This window comes from Bos mutus, chromosome 18, assembly GCF_027580195.1.
Source record: "Bos mutus isolate GX-2022 chromosome 18, NWIPB_WYAK_1.1, whole genome shotgun sequence".
NCBI classification, from domain to species: Eukaryota; Metazoa; Chordata; class Mammalia; order Artiodactyla; family Bovidae; genus Bos; species Bos mutus.
The window spans coordinates 22,582,133-22,601,497 of record NC_091634.1 but is presented as its reverse complement, the minus strand read 5'-3'; the positions used below and the strand labels follow the sequence as shown (position 1 = coordinate 22,601,497).

General features: G+C 41.4%; 1 protein-coding gene across 1 annotated transcript in view; it reads left to right on the top strand.

The window, feature by feature from the left end:
• HYDIN (HYDIN axonemal central pair apparatus protein) overlaps nt 1-19,365 on the top strand; it is a 339,548-nt gene that overhangs the window by 185,283 nt on the left and 134,900 nt on the right. Inside the window, 3 exon segments of the mRNA XM_070388036.1 lie at nt 2,688-2,961; nt 4,798-4,941; nt 11,841-11,984. Coding sequence (XP_070244137.1) covers nt 2,688-2,961; nt 4,798-4,941; nt 11,841-11,984 — 562 coding nt within the window.

The window sequence follows — 19,365 nt, the reverse complement described above, 5'->3', positions numbered from 1 at the left end:
ACCTCAGATACACAGATGACACCACCCTTATGGCAGAAAACAAAGAGCCTCTTAATGAAAGTGAAAGAGGAGAGTAAAAAAGTTGGCTTAAAACTCAACATTCAAAAAACTAAGATCATGGTATCTGGTCCCATCACTTCATGGCAAATAGATGGGTAAACAACGGAAACAGTGACAGACTTTACTTTGGGGGGCTCCAAAATCACTGCAGATGGTGATTGCAGCCATGAAGTTGAAAAATGCTTGCTCCTTGGAAGAAAAACTATGACCAACCTAGATAGCATATTAAAAAGCAGAGACCTTACTTGACTGACAAAGTTATGGTTTTTCCAGTAGTTATGTATAGATGTGAGAGTTGGACTATAAAGAAAGCTGAGAGCTGAAGAATTGATGCTTTTGAACTGTGGTGTTGGAAAAGACTCTTGAGAGTCCCTTGGACTGCATGAGATCCAACCAGTCCATTGTAAAGGAAATCAGTCCTGAATACTCATTGGAAGGACTGATGCTGAAGCTGAAACCCAGTACTTTGGCCACCTGATGCAAAGAACTGACTCATTGGAAAAGACCCCGATGCTGGGAAAGATTGAAGGTGGGAGAAGGGGATGACAGAGGATGAGATGGTTGAATGGTGTCACCAACTCGAAGGATATGAGTTTGAGCAAGCTCCAGGAGTTGGTGAAGGACAGGGAAGCCTGGCATGCTGCACTCCATGGGGTCACAAAGAGCTGGACATGACTGAGTGACTGAAATGAACTGAGCCCAAAAGATATTCTGATGCTTTCCTAGAATTGGAGGGTTAGCTGATAGTTTTCTATGAAAACAGAAGCAATCTATAGCTTTTAACTGCCAATTTCTGCTCTGCCTAAACTCTACTGTCCTTCTTTCTGACATAAAATCTTGATGCCAGCAATCTGCAGAAGAGTCATCAAAAGCAAAGGTGGGAAATCTACAGCCCATTGCCTGTTTCTATAAATAAAGTGTCATTGGACGTATTTTCAGGGCAGAAATGGAGAAGCAGATACTGAGAACAGACTTGTAGACATAGTGGGAGAAGAAGAGGGTGGGACAAAGTGGAAGAGTAGTATTGAAACATGTTCAAAACCATATGTTAGACAGCTCGCTAGTGGGAAGATGCTGTACAATGCAGGAAGCTCACCCCAGTGCTCCGTGACCACCTAGTGGGATGGGATGGGATGGGGGTGAGAGGGAGGCTCAGGAGGGAGGGGACATATGTATACTATGGCTGATGCGTGTTGTTGTATAGCAGAAGCCAACATAACATTGTAAAGCAATTATCCTCAGATTAAAAATAAATTTAAAAAATAGTGTTATTGGAACACAGCCGTGGCTATTCATATGCGTGTATCTTCTATGGCTTCTTTGACACTGCAGTGGAGAGTAGAGTAGTTGTAATGCACCACAAGGCCCAAAAGGTCTAAAATATTTATTATTCAGTCCCTTACCAGAAACATTTGCCAACTTTTGGGGCATAAGATCTAAAGAAATACCCAGATGTCACCTTTCCTGATGGCATATTTTTGAACAACAACTTTCAGTTTTCAGAGCTTCTGTTTCTTTGTCAATAAAATGGGAGTAATATACTTATTATTCCTGGGTTGCTGTGATGGTTAAAAGATATACCGTGAATAAGTGACAGAGACCCTATGTAGTCTATAGTACTTATTACTTGTTATTTCCCCCAAAAGTGTACTTTTAGCCATGAAGTCTAACTACAAAGACTCCAATGAGGAAGCTCTGTTGGACATATATTTAGATAAAAATGGTTATACCTGACAACTGGCACTCATTTTTTATCAAGGTTCAGCTTGCTTATTAGATATGACATCTTTCCAAAGAAGGGCCAGATGAGATGAAAACTCAAAGTCCCTCAAAATTAAAAATAAATGTAAAAAGTCCTGAGATGAGTTTTTCCCTGAAAAGAATATTTTAAAGTAAGCTTATAATCAGTTTAAAAAAAAACACTCAAAAACACGTATAAACCACCTCCAAGATCTTATAAATCCCTGTAGCTGGCAAAGAACCAGACAATAAAGAGGTACTTTATTTGTGGAACAGATGAATGAATAAGTGAATGAAATACTAGCATCTTTAAAGCACATGAGTCTAAGAAAAATGACCAGGCTGGCTGGTGTCCTCATCTATTACAATCTCCTTGACTGTAAGGCTTAGAGGATGTTTTGTTTCTCTTTGAAGTTCCCTTCAAATTGAGTCCATCACAAGGCATTGTACTGGTCACTAGAAGTTTACTCAACACAATTTGAAATAAGCTTCTCCTCCAGGTGGCATTTTATTTTCACTCCTCAGAACCGTTTCTTGCAAATGAAAGTGGTTTTCACATGATCTGTATCTTTGTGTTCTATGGTGGCTTCTCCTGATGAGAAGGACTGAGGACGGATGGAGCCACTTCCCCACCATGCTTCCCTGGCAATGGCAACTCCGGGACTACTAATGACCCTATGAGTAGATGCTACGTTGTCCTATGACTGTAGCAGCTCCCAATAGCATCACTGTTTAGCCTTTTTACATTACAAAAAAAAAAAAAAAAACTAATGTCTATTTTTTTGCTCACTTTTTAAGTACTTCCAGAGGAATAAATCCCAAGGGTGTAGACCTGAATAGAACAACCCACAGGGAAGTCCTGTGAATCCCTCCCTCCTCTTTTCCAGCCTGGACACCTATTACTACCACTTCAAGTTGACCAACAAGGGACGTCGGGCCCAACAGTTATTCTGGATGAATGAAGATTTCTGTCCAAAAGAAAAGTTGAGCAAGAAGAAGCTGGCCAAGGAGGATCGTGCTAAGAGCCAGCCCCGGGTCCAGTGCTGCCCGGCACCCAGGGAGCCTCACGGCCCCGTGTTTCAGCTCCACCCCGTCAGGATGGAGCTGTCCCCAGGCCAGACGATCGACGTGATACTCGAAGGCTATTCTTCCACTCCCAGGGTAAGAGGATGCCATGTTTAGAAGCTGTTATTCTCCTAAATAAATCTTTACTGTGTTTCTTAGGTGAGTCTCTTGACATTTATCTGAAGGAAGGCTATGGTTTCTCAAGGATTGCATACAGCACTGTGTTACCATGGCAGCACCCATTCCATTCAAGGCTCAGCATTGTGGAGTTTTCTGTTTGTTTCTACAGCTGCCGTGAACCCAATCTTAAAATACCATTTCAAGTAGGTTCTCGTCCCCAAAATCAACAAAGCCAGTAGGTCTCTGGTGGAGGGACAACCAGCATTCAGCCAAAGCTAGGCCCCTTATTAACACATAGCAGTATTCACTTAATATTTATTTTAAAAAATGTTTTTATAGTTACTCTTGCCTGCCTCTCCTATCCAGGTATTGGAATGTCTTCACTTCCTTTCCTCTCAGCCTGAGTTGAAAGATTCACATTTATAATCATCACCTCTTTATGTATGAATAAAAGAGCCACATTTATCTTCAACTCTGATATTCTGCTGTTATTCACATTATCACCATTCTGCTAAAGACATTTAGGCAGATCCAACCATGTGTTTATTCTTATCACCTCATGGAGGTTAGAAACCATCAAAAACATAAAAATCTGAAATCATTTATAAGCCTCTTCACAAAGACAGACTTTGTGAATGAGAAACGGTGGTTACCTGAGCTTCTGCTCGTGTTACCAAATTAGGATGTGACGCTGAACTTTCTCCTCATGAAAAAGGAAACAGTAATAAGTTGTCTCCTAGCAGATGAGATGGGAAATCCAGTCCACTGCTTAGCTCCTCTGGGGTCACAGGGTCACTTTGTCTTACTTAAATTGTTTCTTCACAGAATATTTTCAGGTAAAACACATCCTCAGTTTTTTAAAGACAGTTATTTCCCATGGTGGCATGTATAATGTGTTCTTTCTCTCTGTTATTGAGGGGTTCAGCCAACTTTCACTGAGTATGTACACATGACAGACACCACAGTAGGCACTGAGGATGTGAAGATGAATAGAAAGCAGCCCCTCAGCTCAATACTGATGGTCCATTGCAGGAACATGTTTACAATGTCATTGTCAGGAGTTGCCTATTTTTAAAGCCATTAAATCTGAGCTGCTGGGGTTCTAAATTCAGTTGTAGCCTTACTAAAAGCTTTGCTGAATGTTCTTCCAAGTTCTGCTACATGAATGAGATGAGTCTTGAATTCATTAACATCTGAAACCTTAGCCAGTCTTCAATAAAGGCTATTCATGATATAAATTCACTTCGGGTCCTTTCTACTTTATAAAAATCTAGGCTTCTTGGGCCCAAAGAAGTATTAGTTACCATATATGATTTTTAAATATTCAAATATGTAAGGCAAAATTGTTCCAGTCAGTTTCCAGCTAGCTTGATACGAAATTGTGTAACTACTGTTGAACTGTGAAGATTTTTTGTTTTAACTGAAGTATAGTTGATTTACAATGTTGTGTTAGCTTCAGGTGTACAGCACAGTGATAGCCCATGAAGGATTTTTATCTGCCTCGTCCATCACTGTATCCAGTCCCTAACAGCCCAAATGCATAATAGATCTTCCATAAACACACTGGATGAACCGGATGTAAATTGATTGTGCCCTCAGGGACAGTCAGAAGTAGACACAGGATCCGCCTTGGCCATATCTAACCAATCAGACTTTAACTGTGACAGAGACCCCTCCCTGACATGCACTGCTCAGAAAACTGTGCTCTTCCCTGGTGTCCCCAGGCCAGCAGTTGAGAATGTTTGCTGATGGTGAGAAGTAAGTTTTCTGAACTGTGGAAGGTCTACAAATGCTGGTATATCTTGTCCGCAGGTAGTCAAAGAAAAGCTGGTATGCCACACCATCATTGGGACACAAAAGGGGAAGAGCCTGGTGATGACCGTGAGCATCATCTGTGAGTTTGTGGCGCCATTCATCCAGCTCTCCACCAAGCAGCTCGTTTACCGACTGGAGAAGGTCAGTGAGGCCGTGCAGCAGAGGGCCGGGCACTCTCCAGCCAGGAGTCCACATGTTCTCACTTTCATTTAGGAAGCTAAATCAATGGGAATCCTGTTAGACCCACACCCCACAAGTGTTTTTTCAACTTCAGAGGCCAGTACACATTCAACTAAAAATTCCTAATCTAAGCCTACATTCCTTTGAAAGGTGAATTGCCATGGAAATTCTATTTCCATCATTTCTGATGTATAAGACCAAAATGAAGGGATATTCCATGGACTGAAAATGCATTTCAGTCCATCATTTACTCTACATAGGTAAAATTGACATCATAGTACAGAAATGGATGGAGAAGAATTTTTGATAATTACAGTAACCAGTTAGAATAGCTACCCATTTTTGATTGGCATGTCCTGGGCGTTGAGCCATGTTCATTACACACATTTCCCAGTTGTCCCTCACAACAATCTATGTGGGAAGCTCTGATATCTTTCCTGTGATATACAGGAGGAAACTGAGAGACAAATTAAGCTATTTTGTAGATCACCTAATACTGCTTGAAAATCATTGACTTAAACTATTTGATTCACATTCTTTAATTCATGTGCTTATACCTGTATAAGACTTTATGTGCCATTAAGGGTGAGCAGTAAGTGGGGGAGGCCCAGGACAAGGAAGAGATGGTATGATTGCTGCTCAGGGCAGGGGGCAGGCATGGTTGCGAGGAGAGGGAGATATCACAGCAGGACTCAGCCTACTCCTAGGCAGGTTTCCAGCAGAAAATTATTTACTATTCAAAACAGGTATGTGTGGAGGGCTATGTTGGTGCTGAAAATCTGACATAGTCAAAGCTGAGACACACTGGTTGAGGTTACAGACTGTAAACAAACTATGAAAATTTAATTATTTAAATGGCAGTCCTAAACAGTACTATGAAGAAAAGATACAAGGTGCAGTGAGAGCATGTGTCAGGAGACATGACCTTATTTGTGCATGAGGTAATAGATGACTTCCTTGAGCAAACACATCAAGTTGGGACTTGAAAAACAGCAGTCTGGTGATGAGAGATGGAGAGAGAATTGTAAGGAACAGCACATGCAAAGCGCCTGAGTCAGGAAAGAGCTTGGTCAACATAAAAAAGCTGGAAGTCCACCTTAGACAGAGATTATGCCAAGAATGACAATGAAGTCCATCTGGAGAAGTGGGCAGGGGCCAGATGTGTGTGGCATGACTGGGACGTGTGTTGTGAACTTTGGGATTTGCTCCGGGTGACCATTGGAGGGCTTTGGGGAAGGGAGCGACATGGTCAGATGTATTCATTGAAACAGGCCACTGAGTGGAATATGTATCCAGACCTACTGTGTGCCAAGCCCTGTGCTGGGTCATAGAGATGCAACAGTGAGTAGTCCCTCCCTGATGAACCTCACAGTCAACAGGGAAGACCAAGCCTTAAGGAAGATCCCACAGGTATGATCTGTGCTGTCATACGAAAGGTCTGGGTGTGGCAGTGTCTACCTAGGTCGTGAGGGAACCAACTGGGATTCCTTTTATTAAGAGAGGCTTGAAGGAGTGTGTTCAGAATCATTTGTTCTAGTAGCGTGTTCTGTAAGATTGTTCATAATAAATAAATACCTGTTGAACACCCACTATGCATAAGGTGCTCTGCCAGGAGATGAGTAAGAGAGCTTATTGGCTATATGCTCTATGAGATGTATTAACACGATTCAATTCAAGTCAACAAATAATGTGTCAGCACTTAGAGACAAGCGAAAACTCTAACATTTCACAGACTGGTGGAGAATGAAGAAGAAGTAGGATTGCGGTTTCAGTTACAGGATGCTAAACTGACTTTGTATCAAGAGATACCTGAAATAACAGGCAAGTTTGGCCTTGGAGTACAAAATGAAGCAGGGAAAAGGCTAACAGAGTTTTGCCAAGAGAATGCCCTGTTCATAGCAAACACCCTCTTTGAACAACACAAGAGATGATTCTACATGTGGACATCACCAGATGGTCAATACCAAAATCAGATTGATTATATTCTTTGCAGCTGGAGATGGAAAAGCTCTATACAGTCAGCAAAAACAAGACTGGGAGCTGACTGTGGCTCAGACCATGAACTCCTTATTGCCAAATTCAGACTTAAATTGAAGAAAGTAGGGGAAACTACTAGACCATTCAGATATGACCTAAATCAAATTCCTAATGATTATATGGTAGAAGTGACAAATAGATTAAAGGGATTAGATCTGACAGACAGAGTGCCTGAAGAACTGTGTGTGGAGGTTCATGACATTGTAGAGGAAACTGTGATTAAAACTATCCCCAAGAAAAACAAATGCAAAAAGGCAAAATGGTTGTCTGAGGAGGCCTTACAAATAGCTGAGAAAAGAAGCAAAAGGCAAAGGAGAAAAGGAAATATACACCCATTTGAATGCAAAGTTCCAAAGAATAGCAATGAGAGATAAGAAAGCCTCCCTAAGTGATCAATGCAAAGAAATAGAGGAAAATGAAAGATTAGAAAAGACTAGAGATCTCTTCAAGAAAATTAGAGATAACGAGCAAGGGAACATTTCATGCAAAGATGGGCACAATAAAGGACAGAAATGCTACAGACCTAACAGAAGCAGAAGATATTAAGAAGAGGTGGAAAGAATACACAGAACCATACAAAAAAGATCTTTATGACCCAGATAACCACAATGGTATGATCACTCACCTAGAGCCAGACATCCTGGAGTGCAAAGTCAAGTGGGCCTTAGGAAGCATCACTGTGAACAAAGCTAGTGGAGGTGGTAAAATTCCAGCTGAGCTATTTCAAATTCTAAAAGATGATGCTGTGAAAGTGCTGCACTCAAAATGCCAGCAAATTTGGAAAACTCAGCAGTGGCCACAGGACTGGAAAAGGTCGGTTTTCATTCCAATCCCAAAGAAAGGTAATGCCAAGGAATGTTCAAACTACTGCACAATTGCACTTATCTTACATGCTAGCAAAGTAATGCTCAAAATTCTCCAAGCTAGGCTTCAACAGTATGTGAACCTAGAACTGCCAGATGTTCAGGCTGGATTTAGAAAAGGCAGAGGAACCAGAGATTAAATTGCCAACATCTGTTGGATCATAGAAAAAGTAAGAGAGTTCCAGAAAAACATCTACTTCTGCTTTATTGACTATGCCAAAGCCTTTGACTGTGTGGATCACAACAAATTGTGGAAAATTCTTAAAGAGGTGGGAATACCAGAACACTTTCCTTGCCTCCTGAGAAATCTATTTGCAGGTCAAGAAGCAACAGTTAGAACTTGACATGGTACAACAGACTGGTTCCAAATCGGGAAAGGAGTACATCAAGGCTATGTATTGTCACCCTGCTTATTTAACTTTTATGCAGAGTAGATCATGTGAAATGCTAGGCTGGATGAAGCACAAGCTAGAATCAAGATTGCTGGGAGAAATATCAATAACCTCAGATATGCAGATGACATCACCCTTATGACAGAAAGCAAAGAGGAACTAAAGAGCCTCTTGTTGAAAGTGAAAGAGGAGAGTGAAAAAATTGACTTAAAACTCAACATTCAGAAAACTAAGATCATGGCATCCGGTCCCATCATTTCATGGCAAATAGATGGGGAAGCAATGGAAACAGTGAACGACTTTATTTTCATGGGCTTCAAAATCACTGCAGATGGTGACTGCAGCCATGAACTTAAAAGATGCTTGCTCCTTGGAAGGAAAGCTATGACCAACCTAGAGAGTGTATTAAAAAAACAGGAACATTACTTTGCTGACAGGGGTCCATCTGGTCAAAGCTATGGTTTTTCCAGTAGTCATGTATGAATGTTAGAGTTGGACCATAAAGAAAGCTGAGCGCTGAAGAATTGATGCTTTTGAACTGTGGTGTTGGAGAAGACTCTGGAGAGTCCCTTGGACTAAAGGGTGGTCAAACCAGTCAATCCTAAAAGAAATCAGTCCTGAATATTAATTGGAAGGACTGATGCTGAATTTTCAATACTTTGGCCACCTGATGTGAAGAACTATCTCATTGGAAAAGACCCTGATGCTGGGAAAGATTGAAGGCAGGAGGAGAGGTTGATGACAGAGGGTGAGATGGTTTGATGGCATCACAGACTTGAGTTTGGGTAAGGAACAGGAGATGGTGATGGACAGGAAAGCCTAGCGTACTACAGTCCTTGGGGTCGCAAAGAGTCGGTCCATGGGGTCGCAAAGAGTTGGTCCATGGGGTCGCAAAGAGTCGAACACGACTGAGAGACTGAGCTGAACTAAAACTGACTTTATAGTCTCCCTGAGACACAAAGAAAATACTACAAGAATTGCTGCTGCAGCTATCAAGTTTTCATTGCTGTTTTAAATTCTTCCTTTTTTAAAGTAATCAGGAAGGATATTTACTGGTGACAGCTGCACCAAATTTGGTGGCATCATATTTTCTCTAAATGTAGCCATTCAGAGAAAATTCAGTGAAGATTTATTGAATAGTTACTCTATACAATGTGCAAGACATTGCAGTGTATGCAGCTTAGTTTCTTATTAGATTGTTTTTTCCAAAGCTCATAAACATATGTGGATAGTGTCCCTTTTCTTTTCTTTATTTTCTTAAGCCATATTCCTGTTTAAATGTCTTTTGTTTGGGTTTATCACTGGAATAAAACAGCAAATATTTTGAATGTGACAGTAACTTGTTGAACTAAGAAATGAATTGAGTCATAAGGCCCTGTTTGTTTTTGCCTTTCTCTACTTCCTGCCAAATGTCACAAGTTTGCAATCTGCCCCACTATGGTATTTTTCATTGTTCATTTCCTGCTCACATTGAATCCGTATCAGGGGCAATGAAGAAATGTGACTTCATTACCCAGGATGTGCAGGAGACCTGTTAGGTCTTGGTATTCAGGTTTAATTGCATAATACCCAGTTATCCATTCTTGTCTCCTTGTTTTCGGCTCAAGGCAGTATCTGATTTAGCACATTAGACTATAATGATACCAAGCCTGCCTATGAGAAGAATTTTTCTATAACCGTTTCCTCAGTTTTGATCTACTGTGTAACTGTTGTACCATTCATAAGCCACAGAGATGAAACCACATCTCTGTGGGATTGAAAAGGTCATTTGAAACTAGCAGTCAGTTTGCTTCATGAAGTCCAGCAGCAAATCCTGTCTGCTGATATTTGGCGAGACAAACAAGCCAGAAGGGGTCATTTTAAAATAGAGCATGTTCTCCGTGCATCGACTCTTTCTCATCACTGTCCTCTAAATGGCCTCTTGCCAAAACAACCGAGTGTGGCTTTTTCTCTTCAAAGTTACCTGCAGTGACCCAGCAGGCTGGGAGGAAGGTTGAAGGTGCTGCTCCATCCCTCCCCAACTTGTAATATGCAGTCTGCGAGTGTACAGTGAACCCAGGACCCATGTCACCATGTTAGAGGGAGAGGAACAGTGGCAGCTTCTCTTGGGAGGTTTGAACACTGAAGGAACGTCAGGCATCCACAAAGGGCTAGTGGGGTGCAACTGAGGCAGAAGGCTCAAGCCAACTTTATGGACCGAACATTGTGTCCCTCCAAAATTCGTATGTTGATGCCCTAATTCCTTATGTAGTGTTGTTAGTGGGCTTTGAGAGTATAAGATCATGGAGGTGGAGCCCTCATGAATGGAATTAGTGCCCTTATAAGAAGGGACAAGGGAGATGATCTGTCTCTCAGCCATGTGAGGACACAGTGAGAAGACGGCTATCTACACACCGAGAAATAGGCTCACTCCAGACCCCGGATGTGCTGGCACCTTGATCTTGGCCTGGCTAGCCTCCAGAACTATTAGACATCAATGGCTGCCGATTTAAACCACTCAGTCTGTGATACTCATTACAGCAGCCTGAACTGACTAAGGCATCATGGACACCGGTCACCCTAGCTCCCTCAGAAAGCCCAGTAGAGGAAAGACTATGCTGGACAAAGGAGCAGAAACAGAGAAAAACATGGAATCAGGGGCATTTACCTTAAATTCAAACAAGAAGAAAAAGCAAATCAAAACATTGAGGCCTGGGAAAAATAAGCTAGAGTTGTTGGAGGAGACAGGGAGTGAGAGGGAGCTTGTCGTTGGAGGCCAGAGACTAAGGTTTCCGGTCCCCTCCTACTGATATTAAAGGACCCCCTTTCCAAGATACATAAGGAATAATGTGGATCCCAGAGTCAGAAGGAGAAAACTACAGTCTGAACAGAAACTTCCAGTTCAAGATCCATTTCTGATGCTTTCTCCAGTTGAAAAGTGAAATTTGATCTAAGAGAGTGAAAGGTGCTTCTAAATCACCTCTCCCAGTGTTATCAGGAAATTTTATAGAAAACAGTTATGAGCATTTCTGATATAGCAAGGTGAGTATATTTGCAAATTGGGTGTTTTAAGCATGAAAAAAATACTGTGTAAGGAAAAAATGTTTTATTCATTATAGTGGTGCATGGATTCTTCCTTAAAATACCACTAACTTTTTAAACTTTTGTTTTATGATGCTGTGGAAGCTTCAGTAGTAGTGGTTCTATTCAGAGGCATGGCTTATCTAGGGTTTTTTTAAACCAGGTAACAAGGAAGTAAAACAATCTAATCTGTATTTTCTGGCTTAACGTAGGATCATTTCTAGTGAGATAGATAGATAGATACATACATAGACAACTCTATACCTGTATTTTTATCTATATCAATCCCTTGTTAATGTATGGTAGACCATGGAGACATGAATCTATGTAATATATAGATACATATTACCTATATTTAGATAGATGGGTGGATAGATGGAGATAATATAAATCCATACATCCATAGATATAAACAGAGAGAAGGCTAAATCAGCTGTTAACAATGAATATCAGACCTTTGTTGCTAAAGGCTTACTGTGGTTTGTTTCCTCTTTTTTTTTTTTTGCAGAAACCTAACACTATCCTAGAACCTGAATACCAGCCCTTGGCCATAAAGAACATTTCCACGCTGCCTGTGAACTTGTTGCTCTCAACAGGTGGACCCTTCTTTATCTGCGAGACTGATAAATCCCTACTGCCCTCAACTCCTGAGGTAACTAGACAGAGGATGTCTGAACTCCCAGCGGGGAGCCATGTGTGTGATAAAGGAAGAGAACAGTATCAGTGCACTGCCAAATGTCAGTCCAGAAAAAAGTGTAAAGAATCTTGGAAACAGAGAGGAAAAATCTAAAATAAGTCAAATTTCGGTATCAGTTGGTAGTAAAGCTATTATTAATGATGTAAGAACTTCTCACTGACTATTTTGATCCTTCCTTTCCTGCCTGTGATGATGAAGCTGACCTTTAGAAAACAGTGACTTCCCAGCAATGAGAGAAAAGATCTTAATGTCCCTCAAATTTGACCAAAATTCAAAGCCCAGGCCCTGAACCAGCCAGCACATCTCCAGATACTGAGAAATGGGAACCAGGCCACAGGAGGAGGCTGTGAGCTCCCCTGGCCCACCGTCTGGGGATGTGGTGTTCCCTGAACAGTCCCACGAGATCATCCATCCTTGGCTGGATGTGCGGACACCAGAGGGAATGACTGGGCCCCGCAGCAGGTGGTGCTGCAGAGGGAAGAGGATTGAAGGAGAGGGCAGCCCCACACTCCATCGTGTTCAGTCTCTCAGGGGGACAGCTAATGGAGAAATGAGATGGAGGAGACAGGAAGGGCAGGCAGGGTAGAGGGAGCCTGTGACTGAAGGATGTTTGCTGTGGAACATGAGTGGAGATGACTGAGACATGGAGACATGCTTGGGGAGACAAGTGTTTGTGGGAGATGGGGGATAAGCCAGTGGATGAGAGGGTATTGCAGACAGACTGCACCGCCGCCCTCCCCCGCCCTTCCTTCCTCACTGACTCTTTAGGGTCTCATTCAAGCATGACTGCTGGGAGGGGGAAAACAGCTGAGGTCTTTGAACAGAAAAATAAAAGGAGAAGATGATTATAAGCAAGAGGCAGATGAAAATCTCCTGCGAGGGAACCTGTGCAAAGAAAAACACAAACAGGGAGTTTTCTACAGCCTCGGAGAAATGACAGACGATATAACCTGTCTTTAAAAAGAGCTCAAGGACAAGATACAAAGGTTCAAAGAGGAGACCAAGAGTGGACTGAAGAGCAGAGGAAAACAAATGGATGAGAATGAAAATCCAGGCACGAGCAGTTTTCTCTGTCTTAGGTCAGACCCCATCTTGTACCTCTTGAAATCTTAATAAGATAAAAGTAGAAATGTTCAAAAGGAAAGCCACCCAGAATGATAAAATGAAAGAAGAGGGTTGGTGTAACCAATTAATGAGAGATTTAAATTCTATAAGATAGAATGAGGAGGGGAGTGGGTAGACAAAAAGGCAAAGATGTAAAGCATAGGAAATTCTCCAGTGAGGCAAGGCAGTGTGAGTCCTTCAGCCCAGGTAGCCTGGGCTGAGAAGCACCAGCTGTGAACACAAGGGACCCTGTGTGCACCAGCCAGCTGTCCTGACCAACTCCACTCAGAAGACATGGGCAGCGGGCTTTCATCCCAAGATATAAAGATAAATGCTCTTCTGCAGAGAAACTCATCAAAATGTTCCGGGAATTTAATGTGCCCTGTGTCAGTGTCGATACGTCAGAATAATCCCTGGTATCTGAGTTGTGTGCAATGCCTGATCATCCCCTCTCTGACCAAAAAAGCCCTTCCGTAGACCCATCCTGCTACCGGAATTGAGAACTGGTGGCCTTGGGACTGTTGGAACACCAGAGTGGGTCAGGAACAACTGTTTCTTGTAATAAATCGTGTAGTACAGTTCGACCTTTTATATTACTTGCACATGTAACTTTAATAAAAGCAATACATATAATTTTGGAAATAACTTCTACAAATCAACAGGAAAAGTACCAACAACCCAGTGGAAAAACAGGCAAAAGAAATGAACAGAGTCCACAAAATGAAAACAGCTCTTAAATATATGAAAGTATGTCCCACTTCACTCATGTTAGAAAAAATGCAAGTTAAAATGACTATGAAACACATTTTTTCCTATCAGACTGGTAAAGAGCAAAAATTGGATGATGCTGTATATTAGGGGGCATGTAGAAACAGGCACTGTGTTGGGGAAGTATACAGTGGAAGACAGTAGAGCTCTCGCTATCAACATTTTAAATGCCCATACCCTCTGACCTCGTCATTCTACTCCTAGGAATTTATCCTATAGACATAGACACAATATACAAGATAATATATATACAAGGATATTCATTGCAACATTGATTATAAGAACAAAAGACTGGGAGTCAATATCTGTCCATAGAAAATTGCTTAGAAAATGATAGCAGAATTTTATGCTGGAATAAAACGCAGCTATTGAAAAACAGTGAGGCAGCTCAGTATGCACCGATGAGTGATCCCCCAGTGGAAAAAGCAATGTGCAGAACAGGAGTGCATAGTATGCTATCATATATGTAAAAAATAAAGGAATACATGTTATTTTATATTCATGTAATATCTTTATGTTCATACAGGGACAGATAAGACACTTGTGTAATCATAAGCGCCTCAGGGGAGGGAAAGAGTTCACTTGAGTTACAGGAGGGGAGATGGGCTTAACATGGTTTTCATTGTCCTGTCTGTTCAAAAATAATGAAATATTGTTTTAAGATTAAAAAAAAAAAAATAAGGCCACACTTTGTCCTGGAACAAAATGATGTAGAATATTCAACAGGTAGATATATCTTAGTGAAGTTACCAGTCTTACGATTGACCAAAGAATTCAATGGCTTCTAAAGAGAGGAGACCCACCAAGGAAAGATTTTAGACTTACCTTAGACTTCTCCACACTTTCTTATCAATTCTGTTGATCATAAAAGGATGATAGTTCAGTTCAGTCACTCAGTCATGTCCGACTCTTTGCGACCCCATGGACTGCAGCATGCCAGACCTCCCTGTCCATCGCCAACTCCTGGAGCTTACTCAAACTCATGTCTGTTGAGTTGATGATGCCATTCCACAATCTTATCTTCTGTCGTCCCCTTCTCCTCTCACCTTCAATCTTTCCCAGCATCAGGGTCTTTTCCTATGAGTCAGTTCTTTGTATCAGGTAGCCAAAGTATTGGAGTTTAAGCTTCAGCATCAGTCCTTCCAATGAACATTCAGGAGTGATTTTTAGGATTAACTGGTTTGATCTCCTTGCAGTCCAAGGAGCTCTCAAGAGTCTTCTCCAACACCACAGTTCAAAAGCATCAATTCTTCGGGGCTCAGCTTTCTTTATAGTCCAACTCTCACATCCATACTAGACTACTGGAGAAACCATAGCTTTGACTAGACGGACCTTTGTCAGCAAAGGAATGTCCCTGCTTTTTAACATGCTGTCTAGATTGGTCATAGCTTTTCTTCCAGAAGCAAGCATCTTTTAATTTCATGGCTGCAGTCACCATCTGCAGTGATTTTGGAGCCCAAGAAAATAAAGTCTGACACTGTTTCCATTGTTTCCCCATCTATTTGCCATGAAGTGATGGGACCAGATGCCATGATCTTCGTTTTCTGAATGTTGAGCTTTAGCCAACTTTTTCCACCCTCCTCTTTCACTTTGATCAAGAGGCTCTTTAGTTCTTCTTCACTTTCTGCCATAAGGGTGGTGTCATCTGCGTATCTGAGGTTATTGATATTTCTCCTGGCAATCTTGATTCCAGCTTGTGCTTCCTCCAGCCCAGCGTTTCTCATGATGTACTCTGCATAAAGTTAAATAAGCAGGGTGACAATACATAGCCTTGATGTACTCCTTTCCCGATTTGGAACCAGTCTGTTGTTCCATGTCAAGTTCTAACTGTTGCTTCTTGACCTGCATACAGATTTCTCAGGAGGCAGATAAAGTGGTCTGATATTCCAATCTCTTGAAGAATTTCCCACAATTTGTTGTGATCCACACAGTCAAAGGCTTTGGCATAGTCAATAAAGCAGAAGTAGATGTTTTTCTGGAACTCTCTTACTTTTTCTATGATCCAATGGATGTTGGCAATTAGATCTCTGGTTCCTCTGCCTTTTCTAAATCAGGCTTGAACATCTGAAAGTTAATGTTTAACTTACTGTTGAAGCCTGGCTTGGAGAATTTTGAGCATTACTTTGCTAGTGTGTGAGATGAGTGCAATTGTGCAATAGTTTGAGCATTCTTTACCATTGCCTTTCTTTGGGATTGGAATGAAAACTGACCCTTTCCCATCCTGTGGCTACTGACGAGTTTTCCAAACTTGCTGGCATATTGATTGCAGCACTTTGACAGCATCATCTTTTAGGATTTGAAATCGCTCAACTGGAATTCCATCACCTCCACTAGCTTTGTTCATAGTGATGCTTTCTAAGGCCAACTTGACTTCACACTCTAGGATGTCTGGCTCTAAGTGAGTGATCACACCATCATAGTTATCTGAGTCGTAAAGATCTCTTTTATATAGTTCTTCTGTGTATTCTTGCCACCTCTTCTTAATATCTTCTGCTTCTGTTAGGTCCATAGCATTTCTGTGCTTTATTGAGCCCATCTTTGCATGAAGAGGGCTTCCCTTGTGGCTCAGCTGGTAAAGAATCTGCCTGCGATGTAGGAGACTTGGGTTCGATCCCTGGGTTGGGAAGATCCCCTGAAGAAGGGAAAGGCTGCCCACTCCAGTATACTGGCCTGGAGAATTTCATGGACTGTATAGTCCCTGGGGTCACATAGGTCTCCAGTAGCTGGCCGTGATTGTACAGTGGTTAGTACTCGGTGTTGTGGCCACAGCAACCTCGGTTTGAATCTGAGTCACAGCATTGTGACAACAATGGCACAGCAAGGGGCCTCTCTTTTCAAATTCCTTTGGGGCTTCCCTGGTGGCTCAGATGGTAAAGCGTCTGCCTGCAATGAAGGAGACCTGGGTTCGATCCCTGGGTCAGGAAGATCCCCTAGAGAAGGAAATGGCAACCCACTCTAGTACTCTTGCCTGGAAAATTCCATGGACTGAGGAGCCTGGTAGGCTACAGTCCATGGGATTGCAAAGAGTTGAACATGACTGAGCAACTTCACTTTCTTTCACACTGCATGAAATGTTCCCTTGCTTGGTATCTCTAATTTTCTTGAAGAGATCTCTAGTCTTCCCCATTCTATTGTTTTCCTCTATTTCTTTGCATTGATCGCTGAGGAAGGCTTTCTTATCTCTTTGCTTTTCTTTGTAACTCTGCATTCAAATGGGTATATCTTTCCTTTTCTCCTAACCTTTAACTTTTCTTCTTTCCCCAGCTATTTGTAATGCCTCCTCAGACAACCGTTTTGCCTTTTTGCATTTCTTTTTCTTGGGTATGGTCTTGATTCCTGCCTCCTGTACAATGTCACAAACCTCCGTCCATAGTTCTTCAGGCACTCTGTCTATCAGATCTAATCCCTTGAATCTATTTCTCACTTCCACTGTATAATCGTAAGGGATTTGATTTAGGTCATACCTGAATGGTCTATGGTTTTCCCTACTTTCTTAAATTTAAGTCTGAATTTGGCAATAAGGAGTTTATGATCTGAGCCATAGTCAGCTCCAAGTCTTGTTTTTGCTAACTGTATTGAGCTTCTCCATCTCTGGCTGCAAAGAATATAATCAGTCTGATTTTGGTATTGACCATCTGGTGATGTCCATGTGTAGAGTCTTCTCTTGTGTTGTTGGAAGAGGGTGTTTGCTATGACCAGTGTGTTCTCTTGGCAAAACTCTATTAGCCTTTTCCCTGCTTCATTCTGTACCCCAAGGGCAAATTTGCCTGTAACTCCAGGTATCTCTTGACTTCCTACTTTTGCATTCCAGTCCCCTGTAATGAAAAGGACATCTTTTTCGGGTATTAGTTCTAGGTTTTGTAGGTCTTCATAGAACCATTCAACTTCAGCTTCTTCAGCACTATTGGTAGGGGCATAGACTTGGAAGACTGTGATATTAAATGATTTGCCTTGGAAACGAATGGAGATTATTCTATTGTTTTGAGATTGCATCCAAGTACTGCATTTGGGACTCTGTTGACTATGAGAGCTACTCCATTTCTTCTAAGGGGTTCTTGCCCACAGTAGTAGATACAATGGTCTTCTGAGTTAAATTCGCCCTTTCCAGTACATTTTAGTTCACTGATTCCTAAAATGTTGATGTTCACTGATATGTAATAACTGGCATTTATATACCCTACACTATGTGCCAGGCACTGCTGTGAACATATCACCAATATATTAACTCATTTAATCCTCTTAGAAAAGAGTTAGGTACTATTACTGCTCCTGTTTTACAGATGGAGAAACTAAAGACTAGGAAAGACAAGCAACTTCGCCCAAGTTCACAGAGTAACTAACTGGCAGAGCCAGAATTTGAACCCAAGCAGTCTGGCTCCAGAGTCCATGATCTTACAATTAATAGCTCTTAAATAAGAATTTTTCATAATTTTAAAAGTGAAAACATGATTTTTAAAATAAATTAGTCTAATTCCATTTTTGTAAAATTTTATTTATCCATTCATCATGTCTGGACTAATGTTTTACCAAATATGATCTCTGAGAAATAATATCTGGTGAAATTTTGGATAAGTTTGTGACTTCTTCGTGCTTTTGTATTTAAACACTAAGCATTACAATGCCTAGTGCTGCAGGTGCCATGGTCTACAAGAATGGCTTCTAAACTGTGCCAAGCCACCTGTGCCAAGTGGCTGGCAAGGCTCTCAGAGGAGATTAGCCAACTGGGGAGTCATTACCCTCTCTCTGACTCTTCAATCAGGTAATTGGTTTTATCCACTGAAGCCATCTGATCATGTCAGTGAAGCACACGGTTAAATACCTGAACCTTAAAACTCAGTGTAGAGGAAAGTGCTCTGTAAACAGATTCGTTCTTGTGCTGTATTCTTCCTGACTTCCTCAGGGCACTTTCTACAAAACCAGGAGGTGGCTTTCATGCCGATTAAATGTGGGGAATAAGGGATTCCTAAAAAAGCGAACTCAGGGCCAGGCTTTCTATGGGAAGGTGTTTCTATGGCCTTGGTATCAAGGAACACATGGGGATTTGAATCAGAGAAGAGAACAAACACAATCTCCTGAACAAACTCTGTACAGCTCTGGAGTGTCATTTTAAGTTGAATAGAAAACAGCGGAAAGTGAATAACACTGTGCTAAGTGTTAGAATTGCAGACGTTAGAAAAGAAATTAAATTACCTAATCTATCCCTTTCTGGGTCACCGTCTACAGAACCGCCGCCCCCCCCCCCACCAGTCCTTTAGAAAAATTTTCTTAAGCAAAGAACATTTCCCACTTATCTAGGAAGAGCGTTTTGCAATCTAATTTATTTTCAGTTTTTATATTATTTTCAGAATATTTTATAATAGCTATTCATTGCAGACTTTCCTTTCTCAACTCCTCAGCCCTTAGAACCTCACAACGTTTATCAAAATCTCTTCTTTCAAATCATTTTTCTCCAAACTTTTCTTGC